The sequence below is a fragment of the Apus apus genome, chromosome 4 (genome assembly GCF_020740795.1).
Source record: "Apus apus isolate bApuApu2 chromosome 4, bApuApu2.pri.cur, whole genome shotgun sequence".
Classification (NCBI taxonomy): domain Eukaryota; kingdom Metazoa; phylum Chordata; class Aves; order Apodiformes; family Apodidae; genus Apus; species Apus apus.
In genome coordinates, this window is record NC_067285.1 from 12,900,551 (window position 1) to 12,925,536 (window position 24,986).

Sequence of the window (24,986 nt, forward strand, 5' to 3'; positions counted from 1 at the left end):
GAGATGTATCTTAGTGAATTTTCTCCCATCAGATCATCTGCCAGCATTTTTTTTCCCCTTTCTGAGGTATTATTTCTTACTTTGTCTCAGTAAGGCTTGTGTGGGTTTTTTTCTTTAAAGTTTCCATACTTTACCCAGCAACAAAATGCAGTTGAACCACAAAACCAAACAGATGGCTGGGTCTGTTTTGCTCTCTCCAAAAGAGTGTTTGCCTCAAGCTGCTGCAACCTTTCCATAGCTCCTTTGTTTTGCAGTGATCAGGATCTCTGGATTCACTTAATTTCCTGCCCTTTCCTGTGCACTGACAACCCTGTATTTGTTCCTGGCCGTGCCTTATTGTGACTGCCAGTAGAAAGTGCTAGGAAAGCCGGTTGGAGTGCAGTTTATTGCTTGCCTTCCCTGCCTTTGATCTAGCTACAAAAATTCCTGCTGTTACATGCACTGTAGCTTGGGTTCAGGAGAGGGCTTTGGTAACAGTTTCTGTGTTTGCTCCTGCACGTTAAGGCTGGTAGTTCACATTTTCAGTGGCAGTTGTAATTTTTTAAGCTAATGAGGAAAAGGTTGACCTTGAGTGTGATGAAAATGCTACAGTAAATTACTCCTGATGCTTGGAGAAAGATGCTGAAAGTTGTCTGTTCTGCTTTGCTCATTGGTTTGTTCTCAGCAAGTCTGCTCACCTGTGCTCAGCCAGGAAGGGGACAGCTGATGGAGATGAGCAGGGATGCTAAGGTTTTGGCTTAAACACCATACTTGAAATCTATCCTGTACCTTTGAAGTGTGTATCCTAAGTTTTGGTCCTCCTTTTCCAGTGCCACCCATGTATTTCTCTGGAGGAAGGTCTAGCAAATGTATATTTGTGAAACACTTCAGAACCCAAGAATGCAAGATGCTGCATGGTCTCTCAAATGCAAAATGCTTACATTTTTTTTGTCACTTAAAACATGCTGTTTCAAGCTGGTTGCTGTAGATACACACTGTTTGAGAGGTGCAAGGAGAGCAGCCTGATGTGGCAACCCCTCTGAGTTGGGGAGGATCAGTCCCTCTCGGGATGCAGAGCTCGGGTTTCAGTAACACAATGCTTCGTGCAGCCATGTGCATGTTCAGAAGAGCCAACTGGCTGGAGCTCCTGCAGTGATGCTTGGCTGATTTGGCAGCTGAGTTGATTCTGTCAAGTTACAGTATGGGAGTTAAGTCCAGCTTCAAATCCTCTCCCTTACCCGCTCGAGGAACTTGGAGGGGGGTGGGAGCAGGAAGAAAGGGGAAAGCTCTCTGGAGACTTTTGTCACTATTGGCATGGAAGCACTTTGTGATTATCAGCAGCAGGGTAGTGGCAAGGGGCTGATTATCTATCATGTCGTCAGCATAAATAATCAGTGGGCCCCTGAGCAGGGCTCCGCCTTTTGTAATGGCTCCACGTAATCACTACATAACAGTTTAAAAGCAAGCAGAACAGAAAAACAGCTGGACTGATTCTGATCCTAACTGATGTTGCCTTTTCTCCCTTCACTAGAAGAGAAATATGTCACTATCCAGCCGTATGCCAGCCAGGGGAAGGATGAGATTGGATTCGAAAAAGGGGTCACCGTGGAGGTCATCCAAAAGAACCTGGAAGGATGGTGGTACATAAGGTAAAGATACCTTGCAGCCAGATTGCTGCAGAACCTGTGACAGTGAAGTTTTCTGATTATTCACTTCATGTTAGCATTTAAATAATTCTGTAGCTGACTAAGGATGCCCAAATTGTTTATAACACATCTTGAAGAAATGTAAAGAACAGGCTAAGACGGTACGACGATGATTAAAGTAACACTACAGTGTCTGCAAAAAGCTGTGGACCATTCCAGTGAAGAAATTCCTGAACCTGTAGGTTTTCTTTTTTTTTTCCTTCAAGTTAAAAGCCCATATAAGAGTTAAGATCTTTGAGACCAAAACAGACTTTCTGTTGTGTGCAATTTTTATGTGCTTCCAGTATAAGAGCTATTCTGCAACATGTTTATTTATAGCAATCATGAAACGCCGCTTGTGCTGGGGGCAGGTAGTGCTATTTTCAGGCATATAAGAGATCAGTTTTCTGGCTAGAGCCCTTTTCCAAATTGTTTCAACTAATTTGTCTGATTTCTGCCTATCTGCATTAGGTATTCCTAATGTAGAGGAACTGGGTTCTAAGGGCAGGCTTTAAGTTACCATCATGCATTAAACTTCGTTATGAATTTTAAACAGCAGTCATAGAGGAGACTTGTGACCTAGGAATCTCTTTTTTAAATGAGAGAGAATATAGGTTAGATATGTCTCAGATAGTGATAAAAGATTTCAGGATGAGTACTTAATGAGAGCTTTCTCCATCTAGGTTCACTCAGCACTTCAGGTTTTAGTGCTCTCTCATTATTCTGACCCTTGTTTTGTATCTATGTGTGAATGCAGCAGTGCTGTGACACCTCATTTCTCTTTAAACAATATGTGGTACAACAGGTAGCTCAAAAATGGAGTTTATCTCTCAGCCAGTGCAAAACATCTCATCTGGTAATCTTTTTTTCTATTGAGCATGTAATTATAATGATGAGTTTTCCCTCTTTCCCTCCCCAAGCCATAACTTGCTTTTGTTTGAATTCTGCTTGATTTATCAGCTATGAATGAGGGCTATGAAAATGCTGACTGCAGCAATGTTGTTTTTCTTGAATTCCATTACTTAGAAAACTTTTTTTTTTCTTTCTATCTAATGCTCCCATAGAGGGAATAAGCTAATAAAGATAGCAGTGGAGCCAGGAAGGCATTCTAGATAGGAGGAACTAAAAAATGCCTGGGTTTGGTCAGGTCACATATTTTTCTCCTTTAATCATTCACAGGAGTGGAATCCAAAGTTGCAGATAGAGGAATCAAGAGCACATAGGTTTTCTGAGGGGAGAAACATTGTAACACATATTTAGTTTATTTTGTTATTCTTCTTTTAAAACGAAGCCTTAGTACCAGTGTAGGTTTCCACTTACTTTATTAACAGTTCTAGTAAAACAGAATTTCTTTTTTTTCCTCTTTTCCTCACATATTCCTTCAGACCAACCCAAAAAGCAAATTTTTCTGTATATCAGAATTGCATTCTGGTGGCAGTGACACTTGCTGCAGTCACTCCTTCATGGTGATCTACTGGAAAGACAGTGGATGCCCCAACCACCCCACGGTAGCTGGGAAATGTAGCATATCCTTGACTTTTTTGTAAGAGGCATATTGAGTTGAGCAAAGCCCTCTGCTTGTTGAAAGATGGGTAAAGTGTTCCCTATACATGTGTGACAAGTGTGTTTGGTGTCAGCTGCTCTAGTGCACTATTCTGCAGTCTTGCTGGAGGATTAAGCTGATCTTAGAAACAGGTTTGTTTTTTTCACATGGGCAACACTTTTGGAAATGCTGTGATCCATCCTTGACAAGCCTGGTCCTTTGCAGCCTTAGTAGCTGATCTCCTTGTGCTGTTTATTAGACTTAAACTGCTCCGAGTACAATTAGGTACCACTTGGAAAAGTATTCATCTTCTGCAGAAATACACTTTTCTGAGTAGTCACTGCCTTAAAAGGAGCAACTCCTTTTCCTGCACTGAGTGTGAGGGGAGGGGAGAGCAAGAAAAGACTGTGGTTGAATCCTGCTGCCTTGTCTGCTGGGCTGGGTAACTGACATTGAGCACACACATCAATGTGTAGAAATAAAAACAACAGCTTGCAAATTGAATCCACCTTAAATACATTAGCTTGTTCCACCTTAAATATGTAATTTCCCCAAATTCCTGGCCATATGCTGATCCTCATTTCCTGTCCTTCTTTTTATTTTTTTTCCTTTTTTTCTCTTTTTTTCTTTTTTTACTTTTTTTTTCTTCACCCTTTCCCCCCCCCCCATTTACTTCCCTCTGGAGTAATTCCAGTGCTCTGGAGCTGGAAAGCAGATGTGACTCTCAGACTAACAGAGGCAGTTCTGACTTTTTTTTTTTTTAACATTCCTATCGTTTGAATCCATTTTTTCCTTCATGTAATATTAAACAGGGAGGGCTTTGGAATCACCAAGGAACCAAATCACTGCATCTAATTCTACAGCCTTCCTGATTCAATGCTGTAGAAGCTAGAGGCAATACTGGTGTCTTCCTTTATTTTGCCCTGTGTGCATTACGACTTACTTAAAAAAATCACTGGTGCTCAAGAGAAGTGAAAGGAAGGCTCTGACCTGGGGTCCTTCTTACTGTTCTACTGAGTTTGGTGGATCTGTGTGCTTCCAGGGATCATCATAGCTGGCATTAGCCTTTATTATTTAGATCTTGCTTTGTACTGTCACCTGGAGGTAATATCATGGTGTCCAAGTGGTTTGCAGGCCGGATAAGTAGTAATATGCTAAGTAAAGCTATTGTCATTTGCCTGCTTCATTTTGTGGTTTGTTCTGAGCCCAAACTGACCTGATGAAGTGAAGTTGGGTGGTGGTAGTGCACTGAAATGAGGAGGAATCTAGCATGGGCTTTGAAATATCTCCAGTAGGTTGTGAATATAAATGAAGGATGCTTGTGATTCAACTCTTAGATGTGAAATTAAGATGATTACCAGTTCAGGACTTCTCAGAAGGTGATTAGCAGTTACCTTAGTTCTTTCACCTATAAAATGAGGAGATCAAGTAGTGTCTTCTAAAGTTTATCAAAGGGCTCTGGGATTGCCAAGTTCAAGGACTAAGGTGAAAAAGGTAACCCTACATAAGTAGCTTTTATTAGTGAAGTTGCACGAATAAACTGGCAGTTGCTGGCAGCTACTGCTCAACATTAACTTCAGGTTGAATTTACTAACTCACTGAAGAAATAACTAGCAACAGCCTCTCTACTGAGGGTATGTTGCCCAGAGTTATTAGCTGTCCAGCTATTGCTGCTACTATTCATGGAGAGAAAGCTATGTGAGATCAGAGGTGTTTGAAGCCACAGGGTTGTATGGGCTGATCCAAATACGTACAATTGGCAGGAGAACTAAGGAGGCAATACAGAACCTGCCTGTGGCTGCCTCTCTGATCTTAAACATGTTAAGTCCTCCATGAACTAAGATGGATGTAAACTGTTCTTTCTTGCTGATTTTGCACAATCAAGCTCTGTTTAAGTAACTTTTGGAATTTGAGTGCTCAGTGCATTGGCCAGTGTGGCTTTCTCACAGACAAAAACTTTACATCTCCAGATCATGTGCAGTTATAAACATCCTTTGAAAAAAACCTTCCCTGATGCATAAGAAGCATTGGTCAGTATCTTTGCAGAAGGGCCACCTACTATAAAAGCAGGTGAAGCCAAAAGTCTTCAGGGGTGGAAAATGACAGTGAGAGATGCCTTGCCACAATAGGCACATATTGAGGCCTTTTGTTGTTTGTTTTTTTTCTTGGCTTGGTTTGAGGCTTATCAGAAAAGCCTCAAAGGAGACAAGATTGAATAGATCCAAATTGTGACTTGACATTGTATCCATGGCTAGATGCTGTGTATCTGTTGGAAGTCAGATCAAGTCATTACATTCTGCTACTTCTTGTTACTCTTCGTGTGGTAAACAAAGCTCAGAGTTGTTGGGATGCTTTCCTTTGATGCCAGAATCTTTGGAAAAACTTGTCACTAAATGCTCTGAACAGGGGAGATGTCATATCTTTGCCTTCATGTGTGACAGAAGGCAGGTATGTAGGGAGAAACACACTGATCTAGATGGGAGGGAGGAAAGGCAAGATTTTTGGACAGAGAGGTCCTTGGGGTCATTTCTGGAAGCACAGCAATTGTATTTGCTTTTGTACAGGAAGAGTAAGGAAGAAGTCTAGGGAAGCAAGGCTACACTGCATTTTCCTGTTCTCCCCCTAAAGTCCCAGTGCCACTCGAGTGTCTGGATTTGGTCAATGAGTCCAGGGTGTGTCCTCATATTGAAATCTTACCACAAATCTCAGAATCTAAGTGTTGGCATGACAAAGTTGCTCAGCTGCCAGGGAATGATTTGCTGATATTTCCTTCCTCCCCCAGCTCCTTTCTCTGCTGTCTAATGAGTCTCCATTTTCATTAGCCTTAGATTCCTACTGTTTTAACCTTTGTATTTCCTGAGCACCGGGATTTTAATGGTGCCTGTTTTCCCACTTACAGTTCAAGTGCCTGCTTTGGGTATCTTGAGAGAGAAAGGTTTCAGTGACTCACTCTGTAGCGAGTTAGGGTTTCATTAGGGAAAGCAGAGTTCATCCACTTGGTCTTCCCTGGAGTGTGATTCTAATCTGAAATCCCTGCTGAGGTGTTAGGAATGGCAGGAGTTAGAAAAACCATCTTCCCAAAAGCCCAGCTGTGGGAGAATGACTTCAATTTGAAGTGCAGCATGAGCAGCTCAGGCTGGGGCTCCGGGAACATGTGCTGGATTCAGGTGTCTGTTCAGATTTCCCAGTTTATTTCTTTGAATAGCCCCTAGCTTGTTCAGAAAAAATGAGTCTCCATCAAAGCCATTTTTCCTTAGTCAAATTGTTTCTCAACATTGCAGTGCTAGAGAAAGCCGCAGTGGTTTAGGAGTCCCATATTCTCTACCAGGGAAGCTAATCATACAGGACTGGGAGTTATGGGAGAAGGGGCAATGTTCATTATTCTAATTGCAAGGGGAGAGGCTTGCACAAAGGCATTATGAATTTTAGACATAGGGGCTCTGCACTGGGCTATGTACACCCATATTTTAGTCCTTCTCCATTTTGAGAAGTATTAAAACTATTAAAATATTTTACTTGCTAGTTTGCTTTTTTGCTGTATGGGAAAATATTGAGTTTGCAGTTCTGTCTGAATGTGGCATAAAACAAACTGGTGAAGCCCTTTGCTTTGTAAGTAACTGTATTTCTTACCCAGAAAGACTCCTTCCTTAGGATGAGTGGCTGTTAACACCATTTTGTAGTTCACTGCTAGCTCAGCTGACTGAGATGTCTAATAGCTAATAAATTATTAGAGATCACAAGTAAAATGAAAATAAATAAAATTAGCTTATCTGATAACTGCAGATTCTGATTTATGTTATCATCCATCAATTTTGCCTTAGCTATTAGACCTGAAACACGTGACAAGGCTGGTTTGATGTGATGACATTTCCTTTTGCATCTGCAGGTATCTAGGCAAAGAGGGCTGGGCTCCAGCTTCATACCTGAAGAAGGCTAAAGATGACCTTCCATCTAGAAAAAAGAACTTAACTGGGCCAGTGGAAATCATAGGAAACATCATGGAGATCAGCAACCTGCTAAACAAGAAGTCATCCACTGACAAGGAAACTCAATCAGAAAATGAGACTGCAGAAACCCACATCACCAAGAAGGAAATCAGTTTGCCCATCCTGTGCAATGACTCTAATGGCAATGCCATGATGACCCCAGACAAACAGGCTTCCAAACTGGCCCAGGGATCCCCAGCCATAGCAAGGATAGCACCGCAAAGAGCTCAAATAAGTAAGGCATTAAAGTAGCCTGGCTTGCAATGAATTCTTGTTTGCTGCCTTTCAGCCTGTCAGCTAAGGTTTCATATGTCCTGACCTTATAGCTAAGTCCACCTAAGAAGATTTTTACACTGTCTGTAGATCTGCAGGGACCCCAGGACATGGCCCTTCATTAGAAGTGATAAAATTTAACTCACTTTATACAGGACTGGCTGGTTCTTTATCTTAGCCAGCGTGCATTTACTTTTTTGTTTTTTCCCAGAGACGACTTTTTCCTCTTGCACACTCTAAAATGTGCTCCCCACTCCTAGTAATGCAAATAGTGGTGTGTTGAAGTCAAGGAGACCACCTGTGTCTTCTCTTGCGTTTGTTCTACTCTTTTCCTGGGGCAAGTTGCTATAATGTTTTTACTGCTTCATCTGCAAAATGCAGGTGGCAACACTAGTCTGTACAAGGAGTGGCAAGACACTATGATAGAGGACAGTGCAAGTGTTATTAATTTAGTGGATTATTTTTACTGCTGGGGGGAAAACTAGATATTAGGCCAATTCTCTGCTGGCCAGTCTCCAATAGAGCTGGTCAGTTCCAGCAGAAAATATAATCCACTACTTTCTGGCAGTGATTTCCACTTAAATTTGCTGGCTTAGCTGAGATGAATAGCTAAGCTACCTTAGTATTTCTATCTTGTTTCACAGAGATGCCTTGAATATTGCAACTACTGACTTCTAATATTCCCAAACTGTATAACAACAGAGAGCTGCTGCAGAATGTGTTTAGCAGTACTTACTAAGTTAGGTAAACTCTCTTCTCCCTTTCTTGCTCAGGTTCTCCAAATCTAAGAACAAGGCCGCCCCCACGAAGAGAATCCAGTCTGGTTTGTATTGTTTTATGGTATATATTAGCAGTGGGGAAGGTGTGCGGGTGCTTTATGAGACAGCAGCTGTACAAGATCTAAATTGTATCTGAGAATTCCTTTATTTGCATGCCTGCTCATATTGTCTTAAGTATTGAGAAGACCTCTGGGCATCCTAATGTTAACGGGGAATTTCTTTTTTTTTAAAACGTTGCCTGCACTAAGCAGGTATTGAACAGAAGGGAGAACATCCCAAAGCCACTATATTCTGTGCATGAGCTCATGCATATGGGCCCGTATGCTGGCTCAGAAGGTTTAAAGTTCCTCTGGTTGTCTTCAGCCCAGACTGGATCTTTTGACCTTCTCTTTAACAACTGGGAACTGTCTCCACTCCTTCCATTGCTGCTATCTTTGAAGTGGCTAAGCTTCACTCTTTTGTATGTTTAAAGTGACTTTGAATCCTATGGAAGGATGTGTGTTGCAGGAATGAGACCTCATATGATTGTTTATCCTCAAAGCTAGAGTTCTGTAAGTTTGGACCAATTTGAGATTAGGACTGTCATCTTCAGATGGGAAGTACACAGTAATCTATTTGCACAAAAGTCATGCCAATAACTTGTTTATAACTAGGCAATACACAGTGTTTAATCTTTGCTGTATCTTTTATGAGGAGTATGTGACTTGTAATTTTTTTATGTCATCTGAGATATCTCTTAACAAACTAGATTAATAGCACATTAGCATTTTCTTCCTGTTTCTCTTTGCATTATTTTCAATTAGACCTTGTTTTGGCAAGACTACTACACTTAATCCCATGTTAAAAATAACAGTGATAGTATATGTGAAACCCTGAACATGTCTGCTGTTTCCAATTATCTTAATTTAATCCAAACCATCCTGTTATCTGAAGGCATTTTATTATGCTGCACTTCTGCTGTATTTCAGCATTTATAGTGCAGAAACATCCAATTATAACATTGTTAGACATGGTTCCTAAGGTGCAGTGATGCTTTCTCTATGAAATACCACATGCTGTGCATGATGAAACAGAAATTGTTAGTTACAATGAGGATATCTTAGAAATGAGGGAGTGTGTGAATAAAGCACAGTATGCAACTTTTCTTTCTCCCATTAATGGCTTAGGATCGTTTTATGTCTTTGGTTGTCCTGCATCTCCCTGTGACAGGTCTGACATGGGTTCAAGGAATCCTGACATACTGGAATTCTTGTGTTAGAACCATAAGCAGTGAAGTGCAGAAGCTGAGAAGCTTCACCATCATCTAGTTGTTCCATAGGTGAACAATGTCCTAATCTGAAAAGCTTTTGATATAAAAATTCTTGAAAGGACCTTTATGCCATTTATCACCTCAAGAATAACTGTAAAAGCTCTAAAATGTGACATATTAAAGGCACTTAGCTTTTAGAGGAGTCTGGTATGCTAACAGGATGACTGTAAACAGCAGTGTCCTGCTGCTTGTCGAGCCTCTATGCAATTTAAATGCAGGTTGTGTGGGGGTTGAGTAGAGGTTCTGGGTCTCTGCTGTGGGGAAGAACTGGAATCTTCTGATCCCATAGTAAAGTCCTTCCTTTCTCTTATCTCTTTAGCTGAGCATAGCTCTTCATAGGGGTCTGTGGTATTATTCTTGTTTCTGGCTATAGCAGATGCCCTTTAGCTTATATTACTGAATATTTCATATTTAAGAATCCAGCAGCAGATTAAGAGCAGTAATTCATGAGGATTACATTTGAAGGTAATATATTTGAAGATAGGCTGAATCGATGTACAGGCCTGTTGCAATGCTGTTTTCTACAGTTGTGGCAAGCCATCCAGAACTGAATCTTTGGACAAAATCTCAGAGTAAATGGGCTGTTGTTACTGTGACTTGAACAGCATCTCACACTCTGTGGCCCATCAGTACAATGTTTTACTGTTCAGGTAAAGATTACCACCATTTTAATAGCTGGTGAAGGTGGCATGAACACTGTATTTTGAAAGGTTTCTCTCTTTTCGCCCATCTCAGTACCTCAGCTTCCACTATAGAGAACTGGGAAGTTACCACTAGGAAGTAGTACAGGAATAAGGAGAGTTTTAGTGAATAAATTCAAATATTTTTTCATACTGCTGTTCAGCCCACTGTTTCTTTGGTTTAATTGAACAAAACTCTTTGCCATAGGGATTTCAGTTGCCCAAACCACCAGAGCCACCGTCTGTGGAAGTGGAATACTACACCATTGCAGAGTTCCAGTCATGTATCTCTGATGGCATAAGCTTTCGTGGAGGACAAAAAGCAGAGGTGAGTCTTAACAGTGCAGCTGGAAAAAATTGAATTATTTGGCTATTTTGGGGGATTGGATTGAAAGGAGAGGAGTGGAAAGCAATTGGTTGAGATTTCTGTCTAAGTAACATGTTGCTTGTCATCTCTTAGGTAATAGAAAAAAATTCTGGTGGCTGGTGGTATGTGCAGATTGGAGAGAAGGAAGGATGGGCTCCAGCTTCTTATATTGATAAGAGGAAGAAACCGAATTTAAACAGAAGAACCAGTACTTTAACCCGCCCAAAAGTTCCTCCCCCAGCACCTCCCAGTAAACCAAAAGACTCTGAAGAAGGATCAACTCCTGGGACAGTTTCTTCAGGAGACACCCAGGACTCTCCCCACAAGCTGAAATATGAAGAACCTGAGTATGATGTGCCTGCCTTTGGCTTTGACTCAGAGTGTGAAGTGAGTGAAAGTCATCATGAAGAGGGCACTCCAGAAAAACGACTGTTTCAGCCTCTCAAGCCCTCTCCTGTGTCATCACTTCAAAAAGCAAAGTTCAAAGTAGGAGAATCTTCAGAAGATGTTGCTCATGAGGAAGAGACCATCTATGAGAACGAGGGATTCAGGCGTTATGTGGAAGATGCTTTGTGCAATAAGGAATCTAGTGGAGACTCAGATTCTCAGAAAAGCTCCTCTGTTTCCTTGATCCAAAGGACTTCTCCATGTTCCAGCTCTCCTAAATCATCGCTTGTGACACTTAAGATGGACAAAAACATTCAGCCTGATCTTGGAAAATGCCACTATTCCAGGAGTGAGGAGACAAAACCAAGGTCAGCTTCAGATGTTGGCTTACGGAGCATGCCAAGAACAGGCATGAAGAAAGAGCCTGGGCAGAGTCCTTCCATTAGAGCAAAGCCAATCGTTCGGCCCAAACCCTTCCTGAACAAGGCAGACTCTCAGAGCCAAGAAAAGATGGATATCAGCACTTTGAGGCGTCAGCTGAGGCCAACTGGGCAACTCAGAGGTGGACTTAAAGGTTCAAGAAGTGAAGATTCCGAGAGCCCCACACACACAGGTTCTGAAAATCAAGATGATCCTGTCAGGAGAAGCTCAGCTGATCTCATTACAGCTCCTTCTCGTGGCATTTTCTGCTCTAGCCATCCAGCCAAAGCTGAGCAAGAAAATGACTCTAGATGTTTTTATGTGACCACTGACTCATACCAAAAGGTGCAGGATTCTGAAATTTGCTTCCCAGCAGGAGTAGAAGTGGAAGTGCTGGAAAAGCAAGCCAGTGGGTGGTGGTACCTGAAATATGGAGACATGGAAGGCTGGGCTCCTTCCCATTATTTGGCTCTCCCTGATAACCAGCGAGAAACCACATCAGAGGAGACTGATGCCTCATTTGCCAGGAACAGGAAAAATGAAAACAAGTCAAACAGTTTAGAGAAGATAGAGAAGAGGGTTCAGGTTTTGAACACCATCAACCAGAGCAAACGCGCAACGCCACCCATCCCAAGCAAACCTCCTGGTGGTTTTTCAAAAACATCAGGACCAGTCAAAATGAGGAATGGTGTGAGGCAACTTGCTGTCCGACCACAGTCAGTGTTTGTGTCTGCACCACCAAAGGATAATAACCTGTCATGTTCCTTGCGCAGAAATGAGTCGTTAACAGCTACAGATCATCTTAGGACCATCCGTCGGAATTCATCCTTCAGCAACGCACGGTCGCAGCCTGGGGACATGAAGGGAAAGCAGCCTGAGCGGTCGGGTACAGAGGGCTCAGAGACCACCTCCAACCTTCCCACCCAGAGGAATGGGATTCCTGTATCCACAGTCAGACCGAAGCCCATTGAGAAATCCCAGTTCATCCACAACAATCTCAAGGACATCTATGTTTCCATTGCAGACTATGAAGGTGATGAAGAGACTGCAGGGTTTCAGGAAGGTGTCTGCATGGAAGTCCTCGAAAGGAACCCAAATGGCTGGTGGTACTGCCAGATCATGAATGGTGTGAAGCCTTTCAAAGGCTGGGTGCCCTCAAATTACTTGGAGAAAAAGAACTAATATTGCAATATCTTTAACCTCCCTAATTTATACTGTTCCTGCTGTGTACATGTGGAAAAAATAATTGCTACACAAAAAGACTTTTCCCTGTGCTCCAGTTTATACAAAGGGACAAAGGAGTCTGTGCTGTGGGCAGATCTACCATGTTCTGGAGAGGTTTGTGGGGTTAACATGTTGTCAGCATCCACGAGGAAGATGCAGCATAGTCAAATGCCTTTTTGTGAAGCTGTTAATAATCTTGTATGTGTAACAGGGTATGACATCCCATCTTTCCCATTATTGATAGGAAACCAAATGTGTGCCTTTTGTGAGAGAGAAATACACATGCATCTACTTGGGGAGTTTTGTGCCAAACTCTTTTACAGTCTTGGCTCCCTTTCTCCTCCTTGTCCATACATGGAATACCCAAGTTTTGGATTCTTTTCCACAACTTATAGTGAGAAGCGAATGGGAGTTACTGAAACATGGAGGGACTCTAATCTTTTGGAGATGTTCCCTTTTTTTTTTTTTTTTTTTTTTTTACTGTTCTCAATAGTTGGTTGGTCCAGAGTTGGAGCCTTTTCATCATGGAGAGATTTGGTCTCTGACTTCAGCTGTGTTTTCTTGTTACTGCTAACTCACAGGAAAAGGCAAATCAGGTGGTGTTGGTTGGGGGCTTTTTGTTTCCTTTTGTTCTGTCTTGTTCTTTGAGTTGGGATTTCAGGTGTTCTAGGGCAGCAATGCCTACTGGTGCTTGTAAAAACAAACCTACAAACCCCATGTTTAAGCACATTGATTACTTTGCAGGCTCCATATTTGGTTCTGTGCCTGACTCCTGCCAGGTGATCCTGGTTGATTCTCTTCTCAGAGTTGGGTTTCTCAAAACTTCTTGTAATGTCAAAATGTACAGAAGACCCTTAAGACACCTAAGACAAAGCTGTCAAATGTGTTACTTCTGGTTTTGTGATCTGGTCCGAATCCAAGTGTGCTGACTGCTGGCAGGGCCCACAAAGGTGTTAGTTAGAAATAGCTGTAACCTTCTGCTACATCAGTGTTTACAATGAGGGGGGGAAAAAGCCATCAAACTCAGTCTGCACATCCTTAATTTGTATATTTTTGGGGACCTGTTTATCTGTGTTTTGGTTTTGTCTTTTCTGTGCATTCTGGGTTTACTTTAATTTTTTTGCTTTGTTTTACCAGAAGAGATTTAAAACTGAAGTAGGAGCCAAATGTGTCTTTCTGTTCCAACTTGACTCCAAAAAGTACATTTGTACTGGAAAGTGTGTCTGTGCTTCTCAGGCTCAGAGATTTAGAATCAAAGCAATTAGGTCTACAAGGTATCAAAGCAGGAAGGTGCCTCTAATTCCTTTTCTGTTTGCCTTTCTTAACTCATGCTTTGAAACATGGCACACAGTGGGGTAGTGTGGTGGGTAATGCAAGAAGCATCCATTGGAATAGGTTGTGAATATGGAGGTAGCCAATGCTTGTACTGTAAACATTATTGGCTAAATCCCTGCTGTATTTGAGGAAGTCACGCCTTTTTTTATTTAATGGCCTTGTTAATCACTCAAGATCAATACCAAGTTCCTTTAAACAATAGGCAGTGTTTTAGGGGGGAGGAGGCAGACATTTAACTACTGGCTTACACAAAACAATACATGCCCTTTTTTCCACCAGAGCTTCATACTGATTTGGCTTGGAAGGTAAAGGTTATAAAGACTTTAAAATAGCTGGGATCAAGGCGCTAAGTAAAATAGGACAACAATGTGTTGCTGGGGATGTTTCTCTGCCAAAAAAAATTTACACAATTTATATGTTGTTCTTGTCTTTATTGTTTTTGTGTGTGTGTGTATGGTTTGGGTTTTTTTGATTAATTTTCATGGTAACATTGAGAGAGTTGCCCACAGCTTACCTGACTGATGTCCTTCTGATAGCTGAAACAGCATCCAGGCAACTTGGCTACGAACTGTGCTGTGGTTTGAGCAGCTCTGTATCCAACTGGGGAGGGAGGGTGTTTGATTGGGATCCCTTTAAATTGTGGTGGCAGGAGAAGGAGGTGTATCTGCACAACAGCTCATGTCACAGTGTGTAGGGTCCTCTTTGTACCTTACGTCTTACCATATAATATATATGTATATATCCAGTTAGCTACATCTCTACTGGATGTGTATCTGAGGCATTGTGGCCCTGTCTCTCAAACTTCTCCCCATTTTTAGTTGTACTAATATGGTAGCAGCCATAAAAGGCTGCTGGAGCTGTTGTGAGATTATAATAGAAGTATTATATTCTTCTGCTGGACAGTATTAAATAGAGCAATACATAGAGTTATCTGCTAGATTGCAGTACTAATAGTAGTGACTTAGTGACTCGTATTAATGTTGTTATGATTTATTTTAACAATAATGATGCGGAAGTGGTTCATTATTTTGAATTAATGCACTTTAACAATAAGAAAACCCAAAATGGAAGCCAATGCAGAGAACTAAGTGCATTATTTAAAGGCGCAGTATATAATTATCATTTTCTTGAAGCACATATTTATTAAGAATTAACTTATTATTTAAAATATTCTAAAGTTTTGTTTAAAGACATTCCCACTAGGTCATCTCTTTGGGTGGATGCAAAAGCACAGCTCCCAGATCTTCTGCATTGAGCCACTGAATTCTCTGAGTACGGTGCGGCATGACGTGAGCCCCTGCCCAGGGACAGGAAAGCAGCAGCAGGTGGGAGACCTGGACTACTGTAAATGTTCACCCTTAAAATCCAGCAAGGCCAAGCCCGGTGCACCTCTGAACTGCAGGAGTCCTTACAAGATTTGGGGTGGCAAAGCTGTTTTTGGCAGACTGGTTGTGTTGCCTGGCTGCCATGCGCCTCGCATGAGCCTGGTCCCCAGTGGATGCAAGCTCAATGTGAGGCTCAGGTCAGTGTGAGGACTTCAGGACCTGCCTGTGAAACACGGGCGAGCTCTGTAAGAGACATCAGCCTGTCACACAGCTCCCTTTCCACCCACTGGCTTGCTTTTCCAGCTCTGGCTTTTGCAAGGAGGTGGTTTGTCAAGCTCCAAGTGGTGCAAGGGATTACAGACTGAGGGTGCCTGCAGTACTGCCAGGGTTTTCTCAAGCAGCAGCCCAGTCTTTAGGGCTCAATTGCTCTTTTATCCCATCTCAAAGGCTTCATGGGCCCCTGAGGAGAGGCCAGAGGCTGTAGATGGGCTGCAAAGCTCGTGGCCTCCCTCCTTCCTCTGCCCTCACCTGCACCAGCAAAAAGGGTGGGGTGCAAATGACCTGCTTGATGCTAGAAATGAACGTGGGCCACTGCTGGCATGCCAGGCTTCCTGCCTTGTGGGAGATCTTTGGTTTGGGCTTCCCATTATACAGTGCCTGTTTTAAAGGGCAATGTTAAAGCAAATATCCTCCAATGCAGTTTTTTCCCTTTTGTATTTTACCATTGTTGCTGCATCTCTCACTGATGTCTTTTTTCATTTATTCAGCTGAGAGATATCAGGAAGAGCATTATTTTTATTTTTTTTTTCATTGGCAAGCACCTAGTATTGGTCAGCTCCACTGATACCCGAAATAGCAAGCCCTTTCCACTGTTGGCTGTGAAACAATGCAAAAAGCCTTAAACTAAATCAGAAAAGCTGCAGGGCAGGAAAACCTGGCACGGTGCCCAAAAGGACAATGTAGTGCTATAAGTGTTTCAGCTCTTTTCTAAAATGTTAATGTCTCCTTAAGCTTTTTTTACTAAATTTGTCAAAACTGACACTGGATCAAGAGCAATATTTAAATAACACCTCAGTGAACACTCAATGCAGAAATCAATAGTACTGTTTAAATTTCTCTATTTCTGGTTTATTCTTGAAGCAGATAGTTAAGAGCTCTGCAAGGCTTGGGCAAAGCCACTTGCAACTGAAGGGGGCCCTCCTCCGGGGGAAGAGGCAGCTGCCGTCGCTGCGTTGCTCTCACCCCCGCTGTCCGTGCTTTTCCAAAAGTCTTGAATTTGGACCAGCAGAAAATCCAAACTCCCAATGCCAGAGAACAAAATTTGAGAATGTGAAAATTGTGTCTTGCTGTATACTGCAACTTTAATAATAATGAGCACTTCTGAGTTCGTTATTGAGGTTTATATAATGCCTGAAAAGTTTAATTGCTGGTTTCCCTTTCAAAACTCTTTCTCATAACAGCAAGAGTAATACATTTTTCTTAGTAGCCCTTCCCTATGGGAGGCAACTCCTGTTAATTGTTTTAGCTCTCACACCTTGCATTGGGTGGGTGTAGTCATAGGTACCAGTCCTTTGCAAGCCAAATTTTTCAAGATAAAAGATATGATGGGCATGTGTCTAGATATTTAGCTGATGTGTCGACAGGAAGTTTTTTAATTTATGTGTACTATAATAGCAAATACACAATAATGAAGGATTGAAATTGGCTCACGGTTAGACTCTTAAAAATGGAATTTCACGTCAGCACGGGTAAGGCTAAAAAATGGAGTTGGCTCTTGTGGATATGCAGCCTAAAGACTCTTTCCGTTATGATGCTCTAATGTTTGACGAAGGCATTATATAATTGTTTTCATCACTTTCAGATCTTAATGAATCATATTTTATTGTAATATATATTCATTGCTTTCCTCAGTTAAAAAGAAAGTTACTGCTTTTATCTTATATGAAAAACAAGGGACTTTGATAAAGCATTCATTATTTTCATATTACTAGTATTAACAGAATAGAACTAGTACTATTTAATTTTAGATCTTCATAGCTAGCTTGTTAATAACTCATATTTTCCTGTGTTGTATCCTGCTAATTTTTTCTATTTGTTCCTAAATACTCTGCATTCTTGAGAAAAAAAAAAAAAAAAAAGAAATCCAATGAGTGGATAAGTGCAATATTCATAGAATAAACAGGCCCCTCATCCAGGACTTGGAGTGGAACGTGCAGTGTGAAATGTTTGCAATTCTCTATTCATGCACTCTTAAGGGAAGGTAAAATTCAGGGGAGGGGGCAGCTGGATGAGAACAGGATGCTTGGGTAGGTAGGGACTGTTACTGGGGTAGTTTGAAGTGGGAATGGCTGCGTTTCATGAAAAAAAGCATCAACTGTTACTGAAAGTATAAAGATTATGAAGCATGTTACCAGGATTATGTATAGAATGTGCATTAACATCCTTATCAATACAGAACTTCTGAGCTATGCTTGAAACACTCTGTCATCAATGCATGATACTGTCTTTTGGTATGTCTCTGCTGGTTACGTCCTCTGTTGTGCTTCAGAATCAATGGTAACTTCTGAAGGGAAAATAATTCTGCTGGTGCAGTCCCATGTATTGATACTATATTGTTACTTGTATTTATTGCAAGAGCTATGGGAATGTTTTACAGGTCCTCATTTCCTTTTCTTATTGTTAACCTCAGAAAAGAAGTCCCCATTTTGGCTGGGTTAGTTCTCACCTGCAGAATTTCACAGCTGATTGGGGTCTTGATTTCATATTTCTTACATTGCAAAGGCTCTCAGGTCCAAAAAAAACATTGAGCAGAAACTTTGCTCTTCAAAGGTTTTGTCTTAAATTCCATTTGAATGGAGGAAGTACTTCCATATTTCCAAAATAATGTGACTTTTCAGGTAGCAGCAAAATCTACTACCTGTGAAAAACTGGACTCTTTTCATAAGATGCAAGAGAAATGTGAAAGCCAGAGTATTTGATTCTCTGAGCTCCGGGAAGTGCATCTGCTTTGACTCTAGTTCATGTCCCTGGAGAGGGGGTGTACCTCAGCTTTCTGCTTAATCTTTGTCCTGCTGTTCTTAAGTTTGTCAAAAAAAGCCTTAGTATTACCAGAGACATTTGCATTCAAACAGAAAAGACTAATTCTGTAGCTGTACTGAAATAGTATCAGTTACATGATTTTGGGAAACCTCTAACACTTTACAAATGAATCTGGTTTGGAGGAGCTAACTTTCACATGCTCTTGTCTAAACTGGCAAGAAGTCCACGAACATCAGTAGAGTTACACTGACAGAAGACACGCAGTGGAGCAAAGCACTTTGCGGGCTCTCAGCACAGACCATTCTCAGCAAAAGCAAGTGCTGTGCCCTCAGTTCCAGCACCTCAGAAGGGTGCACAGGATTGCTGAGCCTTGATGCTGCCATGCCATGATCCACTTCCCTGCAGGTCTTGCAGCTTTTTAAAACCAACTGGAGCTTTGCTGCTATTTGCTGGTGGCATCCCATCACTGACTGCTTCTTCTCTGGCAATTTCAGATGCTATTTAGCTGTGTAGTGAAGTGCTGTGTATAAATGCAAATGTTTGATAGCTGCCAACAGTACCAATATGATGGTCTGAGAGCAAATGTTTGTGTAAGTTATTTTATTTTCATTTGCTTCTAGTTGCTTAGTAGAAGCAGGGACCACCAGTGCGGCAGTGCATGGCGGAATGTGTCTGCACACTTGAACTGTTTGATGGCCTCTGGTAGCTCTTCCCAGTGCTTGTATTTCTCTTTCTCTCCCTCTGTGCTGCTCAGTAGCCATGTTTGTTGTGTGTGTCTGTGATTTTTCAAATAAAGTACTGTATGTAGGGCTGGATCCAGAAGCCCTCACAGTCAGTTGGCTTTGGGTTGAGATGTAGGTTGCTGTTGCTGCTTTTCCTCCTCCATCTTAGACCCAACCTGGAGCAAAGCACAGATGTCTGTAAAAAGTCACACATAACTCTACTTTGGGGTGTCAGTTTTGTGGGGTGTGCATGCATTGCCAAGGGTGGGGCGAGGGGATCATTTTTCTCGGGTGCCTTCACATCAGGGCTAGGGCTTTGCAGCAATTCCTGGAGCAAAAGCTGCACCGTGTACAGACCTGAGTGATACAGGCAGAACAAATTAGTTTCTCCCATTTTATAATGTCAGGGCTGGGCTGGTCCCATCAGCAATGTTCTTCATTTGTTCTTGCATCAAGGTAGTGTTAATTCTAGTTGGAGAGTGCAATTTTTGTTTTTGGGGTTTTTTTGCTTGGTTTTTTAATAAATAATTTGGCTTAAAGCTTCACACTGGCGTTTTACAGACCTGTTCTTGTCAGCATAAACCACTGCTGTCCTGAGTTGAGACTCCTGTTTGTTACTGAATCAAAATAATGGGAATTATGTTGATAATTTGGAAAGAAATTAAGAGGTATCTATATTGGCAGGGGAGGGAATGATAAAATATGCTGAAAAATATTTCTAATAAGGTCATAAATTATTTGGTCTGACACTGCAGGTTCTTTCTCTGTATAGATGGTTTTAATACATCACTGCTCTGTGTTAGGATTTTTCATTATCAAGAAAAGTTGAGTTTTTCACTCTGTGATACACCATGACAATCTGTATCCCAAAGCCAATGATCCACCAAAGAGACACAAACATGGATTACGCATTTGCTGTAGTTGAGGCAGTTTGTGTGGCTGGGAGTTTGTAAAATACACGGAGGTTTGGCTGACAGGGCGGGCTAGAGTGGCTGCTCCAGGCCGTCCTGCATTGGCCCTCTGTAAAATACCCCTGTGTGAGTGGCACTTCTGGGAAAATGTTTGGTTTAGTGATCTTTCCCTGATTCTCAGGGTTATTTGGTTACAGTGGTACCTGTCTTTCTTGGTCCCTACTTGGTGGAGGAGAACAACAGAGGGGATGGAGAATCACTTGGCACTCTAGGAGGGGTTTTAAAATATAACAATATTTAAAAAATAATATTTCAGGCTTCTCCTCTTCAAAGCTGTGTTAGTAACTGTATTTGATGGCTGAAATTTAAGCAGTTTGGCAGCCTTCTCTGTGCAAACAGTTCTTTTGTGGCTTGAGAGCTTGTTCTTGAACTGCTTCTAGGTCACCAGGGAAGTGGTAATAAATAAACAAAATCCCATCATCACCCTTGGGGTTTAGCCTGGGGGATCATAAAATTCTGCTCTGACTCTGGACCTCCCTGAACATCCAGGTTTGGTTTGTTTCCATCTCCGGCAAGCAGGACAGGAGAGAATAATGTAGTCAGTGGAACTTAGCCTGTAATTAACTGGAACAAATGAAAAAGAAATTAAAAATAAACCTTTTAAAAAGCAAAATATTTCAATGAATAAGTGAATAGCTGACTTAACTATTTCCTGTCTTGGATTTTCGTGAAGGGGAGAAAAAAAGTTATAATTGTTTCCAGTCTCTAGGAGGAATTCTTCTGCAGCATGGTACATAGGCTTGCTGAAAAGACTTGCTCATTACTCATGGCGAGTTCAAACCTGGAGTATTGCAAAGCAAAGTGCGTGTAGCATTACAATGGCTTTTTTGTACTGAGGGTCCAGACTTGAGTGTTGTGGGGTCAGCAGTGCACAGAGTAGGTGCATTTCTGCTGTCTGGCTAACTTCACGTGACATCAGTGTGGTTCCTTTATTGCAGATTTAATTGCAGACAGCACAGCAGTGCTCGTTACCCTGCTTGCAGTGTTTGGGGAGGATCAAGCAGATGAGCCTTCTCAGTTGAGACTCGGTATCAAATTTCACGTTAGGAGAAGTCTTGCCAGCAGGTTGATTGATGGGTGCTTAGGCTAAAGTTCAAATGCAGATAACCCAAGGTAGGTATTGAAAGCAGCTCAGCTGGATGTGTACATCTGCAGCCGTTTCCAGAGTTGTTAATTAGCCCAAATTGCCTCGGGAAATGGTGGGTAGTCAGTTATTGGGAGCTTAAACCTGTTGTTGAATGAAGGCTGAAATCTGTTTCAATGGTTGTGCTCCCTTCTGTTAACAGAGCAATTGCACGTGGCTGGACTGGAAATCCCTACGGATTTTGCTGTCCCAAATTTGTATTTAACAAAAAACCAAACCAAAACAAACGGATCTAGGCCAGGTCTAAGTGAGGCTTTGCAGTGGGTTTTCTCAGTGGTTGATGTTCTTAATGTAACCTTGAATATTAGATGTTGGTGTCATTTCTGTGTTGGTGTAGTGCTCCATTTTCTAGTATTTAGGTGGTGGGAATGTACCTGGTGGGAGCTGGGAGAGTATGTTGGTGACCAGAGATAGAGAAATGTGTGGCTGGTCTTAGTGCGTGTGGTCAGGTTGGTGACACTTTTTTTTGTCTTTGTTTGTTTTTCTTTTTAACATGGGAACCATTCTGTCTGTTCTGCGTGGGAAAAGGTCTAGAAGTTGGTGTGGTTTCTGTTGCAGTTTATATGAGAAGGAATAACTGATAGCTTGTGTTTTGTTTTTTTTTCCTTTTTAAGAGAGTTTATGGGCTGGAGTCCGTTCAGTTTGTTTAAGGTTGCACGTTAAGCCAAGAAAGGAAGAAAATGAGTCTGGGAAACCCTCTTCTGTGGTAACAGCTTTGGACCATATTTTCTTGTGGCCAGGCCAGCTCCACTGAAGGTAGTGGAGTGAATATTGTTAATCATTAAAATATTAGAGCTTTTTGGTTAAGTATTGATTCCTTCAGAGCTGACAGCTTTTTTGACATTCACAGCATTGCTCTTGAACGTACCAATAGCAAATATGAGCTAGAGACAGAAATAGTAACTGCAGCCTCATGTGTTGTCCAGTATTTGTTTCATGAACTTGAGATGGTGACCAGTTGGATAAAACTGTTTGTACAGTGAACAGCTCCTGCAAGGGTCCAAATGGGCTTGGGTCTCTGAGATGCTTTCCTAGAAAAAAAATCAAGTGCGTGATACAACATTTTGCCTTTCTCAGTCATCCCAATAAAATTGAAAGCCAGAAAATCTACATTTTTTGCACTGAACAGTACCTTTTGCCATTGATGGCAAGAGTTATTGTTAATGAGGGTCAGATGTCCAAATCTGTCTGAACTGGCACAAAACCAAAACCTTTTAGTGACTAGTCCCTGACTCTGCATGTAAAGATAGTGGATTTGATGCAGATTAGAGTGCTAGTTAACAAAGATGAGTAATTTCTCTATGGGCCAACACAAAAGATGCATTTTCAGTGAGGAAAGCATAGCTCTCCTTTTTGCCAAGTAACCCTGTAGAAATGTCCCTCAAGGTTTAGCACACATTGCCCAGGAACCTGGGCTGATATATATGGTACTGTGGGCGTGGTCCTGTGACTGGGACAATAGAAGTGCTCTCTGTCCCAGTAAGAATTAATGAAATTATAGCACGACTGGGTCAGGGTTTTGCTGCCCTGCATGGGACAGGGGTTGTACACCCAGGGCTGCCCTCTTCATAACTGCTGAATGGCCCTATGTGCCGTGACCAAGTCCTTGCTCAGAGAGCTGCAGAGCAATTTAAAGCAATTGAGGCTTGGGTTTTTTTCCCTAACATAGCACAGTCTGAAGCAGTGAAGTAAAACAAATGTTTGTTTGGGAGATCTTAATCATGTCTCTGTCTGTAAAGGTGAAAACTCAGCATGGGTCACTCAACAGGGAGTCAGAAATTGTATTGGGCAGTTATACATGTGAAGGTACAGAGTAAAAGCTTCAAAAATGCTGTGCCTAAAAGTAGATCTAAGCATTTCTCTTTAATAATTTGTTAGAGCTGGTAGTATCTTGGAATTGAACAGCATTTAATAATGGTTAATTATGGAATTGGCAGTTAAAACTGCTCAAAATCTCCAGAAGGAAAAGACAAATTTGGTTTGAGACACCTGTAGAGCACGGAGTTGCAATAAATGTAAAATATTGCCAGGTGCTTTATGAACTCAGTTTTTTCCTAGGATTGTCAGAGATCTTTATGTGACTGTATCCTGGCCCACATTGGTGCTGTGGTTCAGCAACTGGGTAAAGACACCTCTGTGCAAAAATTTGTAGCCATGCATTTGTGATGGACATGTGTGTTTTGGAAAAGATGAGCCTAAAACAGGCCCGGCGTAAATTGTGCTTGATAAAAGAGCTCGTGATTTGCATGTTCCAGATGTGCTGGAATAACTTGCATCTAAGCAACTTCAGTTCCTTCCAGGCATCTGCAATCACACACCCTGACAGCATGCAGGTGCTACAGTCTGCTGGGGTTGGGAGGGTGTTAAAATGCTAGTGGAAAGGAAAATTCAGGATGCATATTGTCAATGCCCTTCCTGTTCTTCAGTCATGCCTGAAGACAGAACTTTGCTGGGCCCTCACAGGGCCAAGCTCAGCTCTGCCAAGTGCTCTGAGTGATGTTCACTGATGCTGTGCAGCAGTGCAGAGCAATGATGCTCTCCTCTCCATGTGTACAGGACCAGGGGAAGTTGTAAGGGCTTGCCAGAGTTTGAGGACTGTTTTGTCAAGAGCTACTACAAGTTCTTGCAATGTGAACCTCTAAATTTTCAAAGACTCAGGCAGAAAGGACTTGCAAAACAGACTGTACCTGTCATCTCCCAGTTCATTGATTGCTTGGACCAAAGGTGGTGCTAAATCTGATCTTTATCTGTAATATTTATATTTTGTTGGACTTTTTTTTTAAGTGTTTGGTAAAACAGATGCAGTGTCCTTCTTACATGAGAAGTTTAGTCCCAGCTTGGGACATGGCAAAAATCACTGGATCTTCAGGGTCCAGAATTGTTAACATTTGAGCAGACTTGCAGTGTTCTGGGGGAGGTGGGAAAAGGGTACTCTATCTTCAGATGCTTGCAGACTGTAAGAATTGACTTGTGATTATTTTTTGTTTGTTTGTATTTTGTTTACATTGCCTCTTATGCCCTAAGGAAAAATAAATTTTTGACCTTTTTAATTGTTATCCAGTTGGGGTTTTTTTACTTTTTTCAAATTTTTCAGTACTGTTTTAATTCCACTTTTGTTTGTCAAACCAATGAATTTTGTATTCCCAGGAAAACTTAAAAGTTCTGTGTACCTGCATTTGCAAATTTAGGCTTAGGCTTAAATGGCTAAAGAAGTCTCTCTCGTCCTCTGTCCCTGAGCTGTTATTGTATGCTGTATTTTTGCCTGATCTACAAATTTCTATGGACTGCTCAGCTCTGTCCTCAAACATAAAGACCTTTTGTCTGTATTGAGCAAGGTCCTAAGGTTTAAAATACTGTCAGGATGGTTTTTTGGAGAGGGATGTTGCTTCGGGTCCAAAAAATAAGAAGAAAAGCGGCCCTTTGATTCTGTGATAAAAGCAGTGCTTTGTAAGTTGGGATGAGCCCTTAACACCCCTGTGTGCAGGCTGGAGAGCAGGCTGTGCTTGAACATGGGATATTATGGTTTGATTCTGCAAGATTGCTTAATCCTGATGGCTCCTTTTATCCAAGTGTGGAGGTTGGAAGCACCAAATAGCTCAAAAAGTATAAGTTCTTTGCTGTGTGAAGCAGCAGACAGGTAAAACTGAAGAATTTCTCCTAATGGATCTCTGCTCTTTATGTGGGACATCTCTCCAGCACGCAGGGTGTGGTGGATTAGGGCATATAATGGGGGAGCAGGTTGTAATAGGGGGTGTAATAGTAAAGAGCCAACAGGCTTGTTTGGAGCACTTCAGTACCCAACTCCAGTTACAGGAGCC

At 41.7% G+C, this 24,986-nt stretch overlaps 1 protein-coding gene across 4 annotated transcripts in view; it reads left to right on the forward strand.

Moving 5' to 3' along the window:
- SH3PXD2A (SH3 and PX domains 2A) overlaps nucleotides 1-24,224 on the forward strand; it is a 259,755-nt gene extending 235,531 nt beyond the window's left edge. For all 4 annotated transcript variants that reach the window (XM_051616598.1, XM_051616599.1, XM_051616600.1 and 1 more), the window contains 5 exons: nucleotides 1,511-1,628; nucleotides 7,094-7,428; nucleotides 8,240-8,289; nucleotides 10,443-10,562; nucleotides 10,695-24,224. In XM_051616598.1, coding sequence (XP_051472558.1) covers nucleotides 1,511-1,628; nucleotides 7,094-7,428; nucleotides 8,240-8,289; nucleotides 10,443-10,562; nucleotides 10,695-12,590 — 2,519 coding nt within the window. In that variant the 3' untranslated portion in view covers nucleotides 12,591-24,224. The remainder of the gene's footprint in view (nucleotides 1-1,510; nucleotides 1,629-7,093; nucleotides 7,429-8,239; nucleotides 8,290-10,442; nucleotides 10,563-10,694) is intronic.
- Nucleotides 24,225-24,986: the final 762 nt, after the last annotated feature.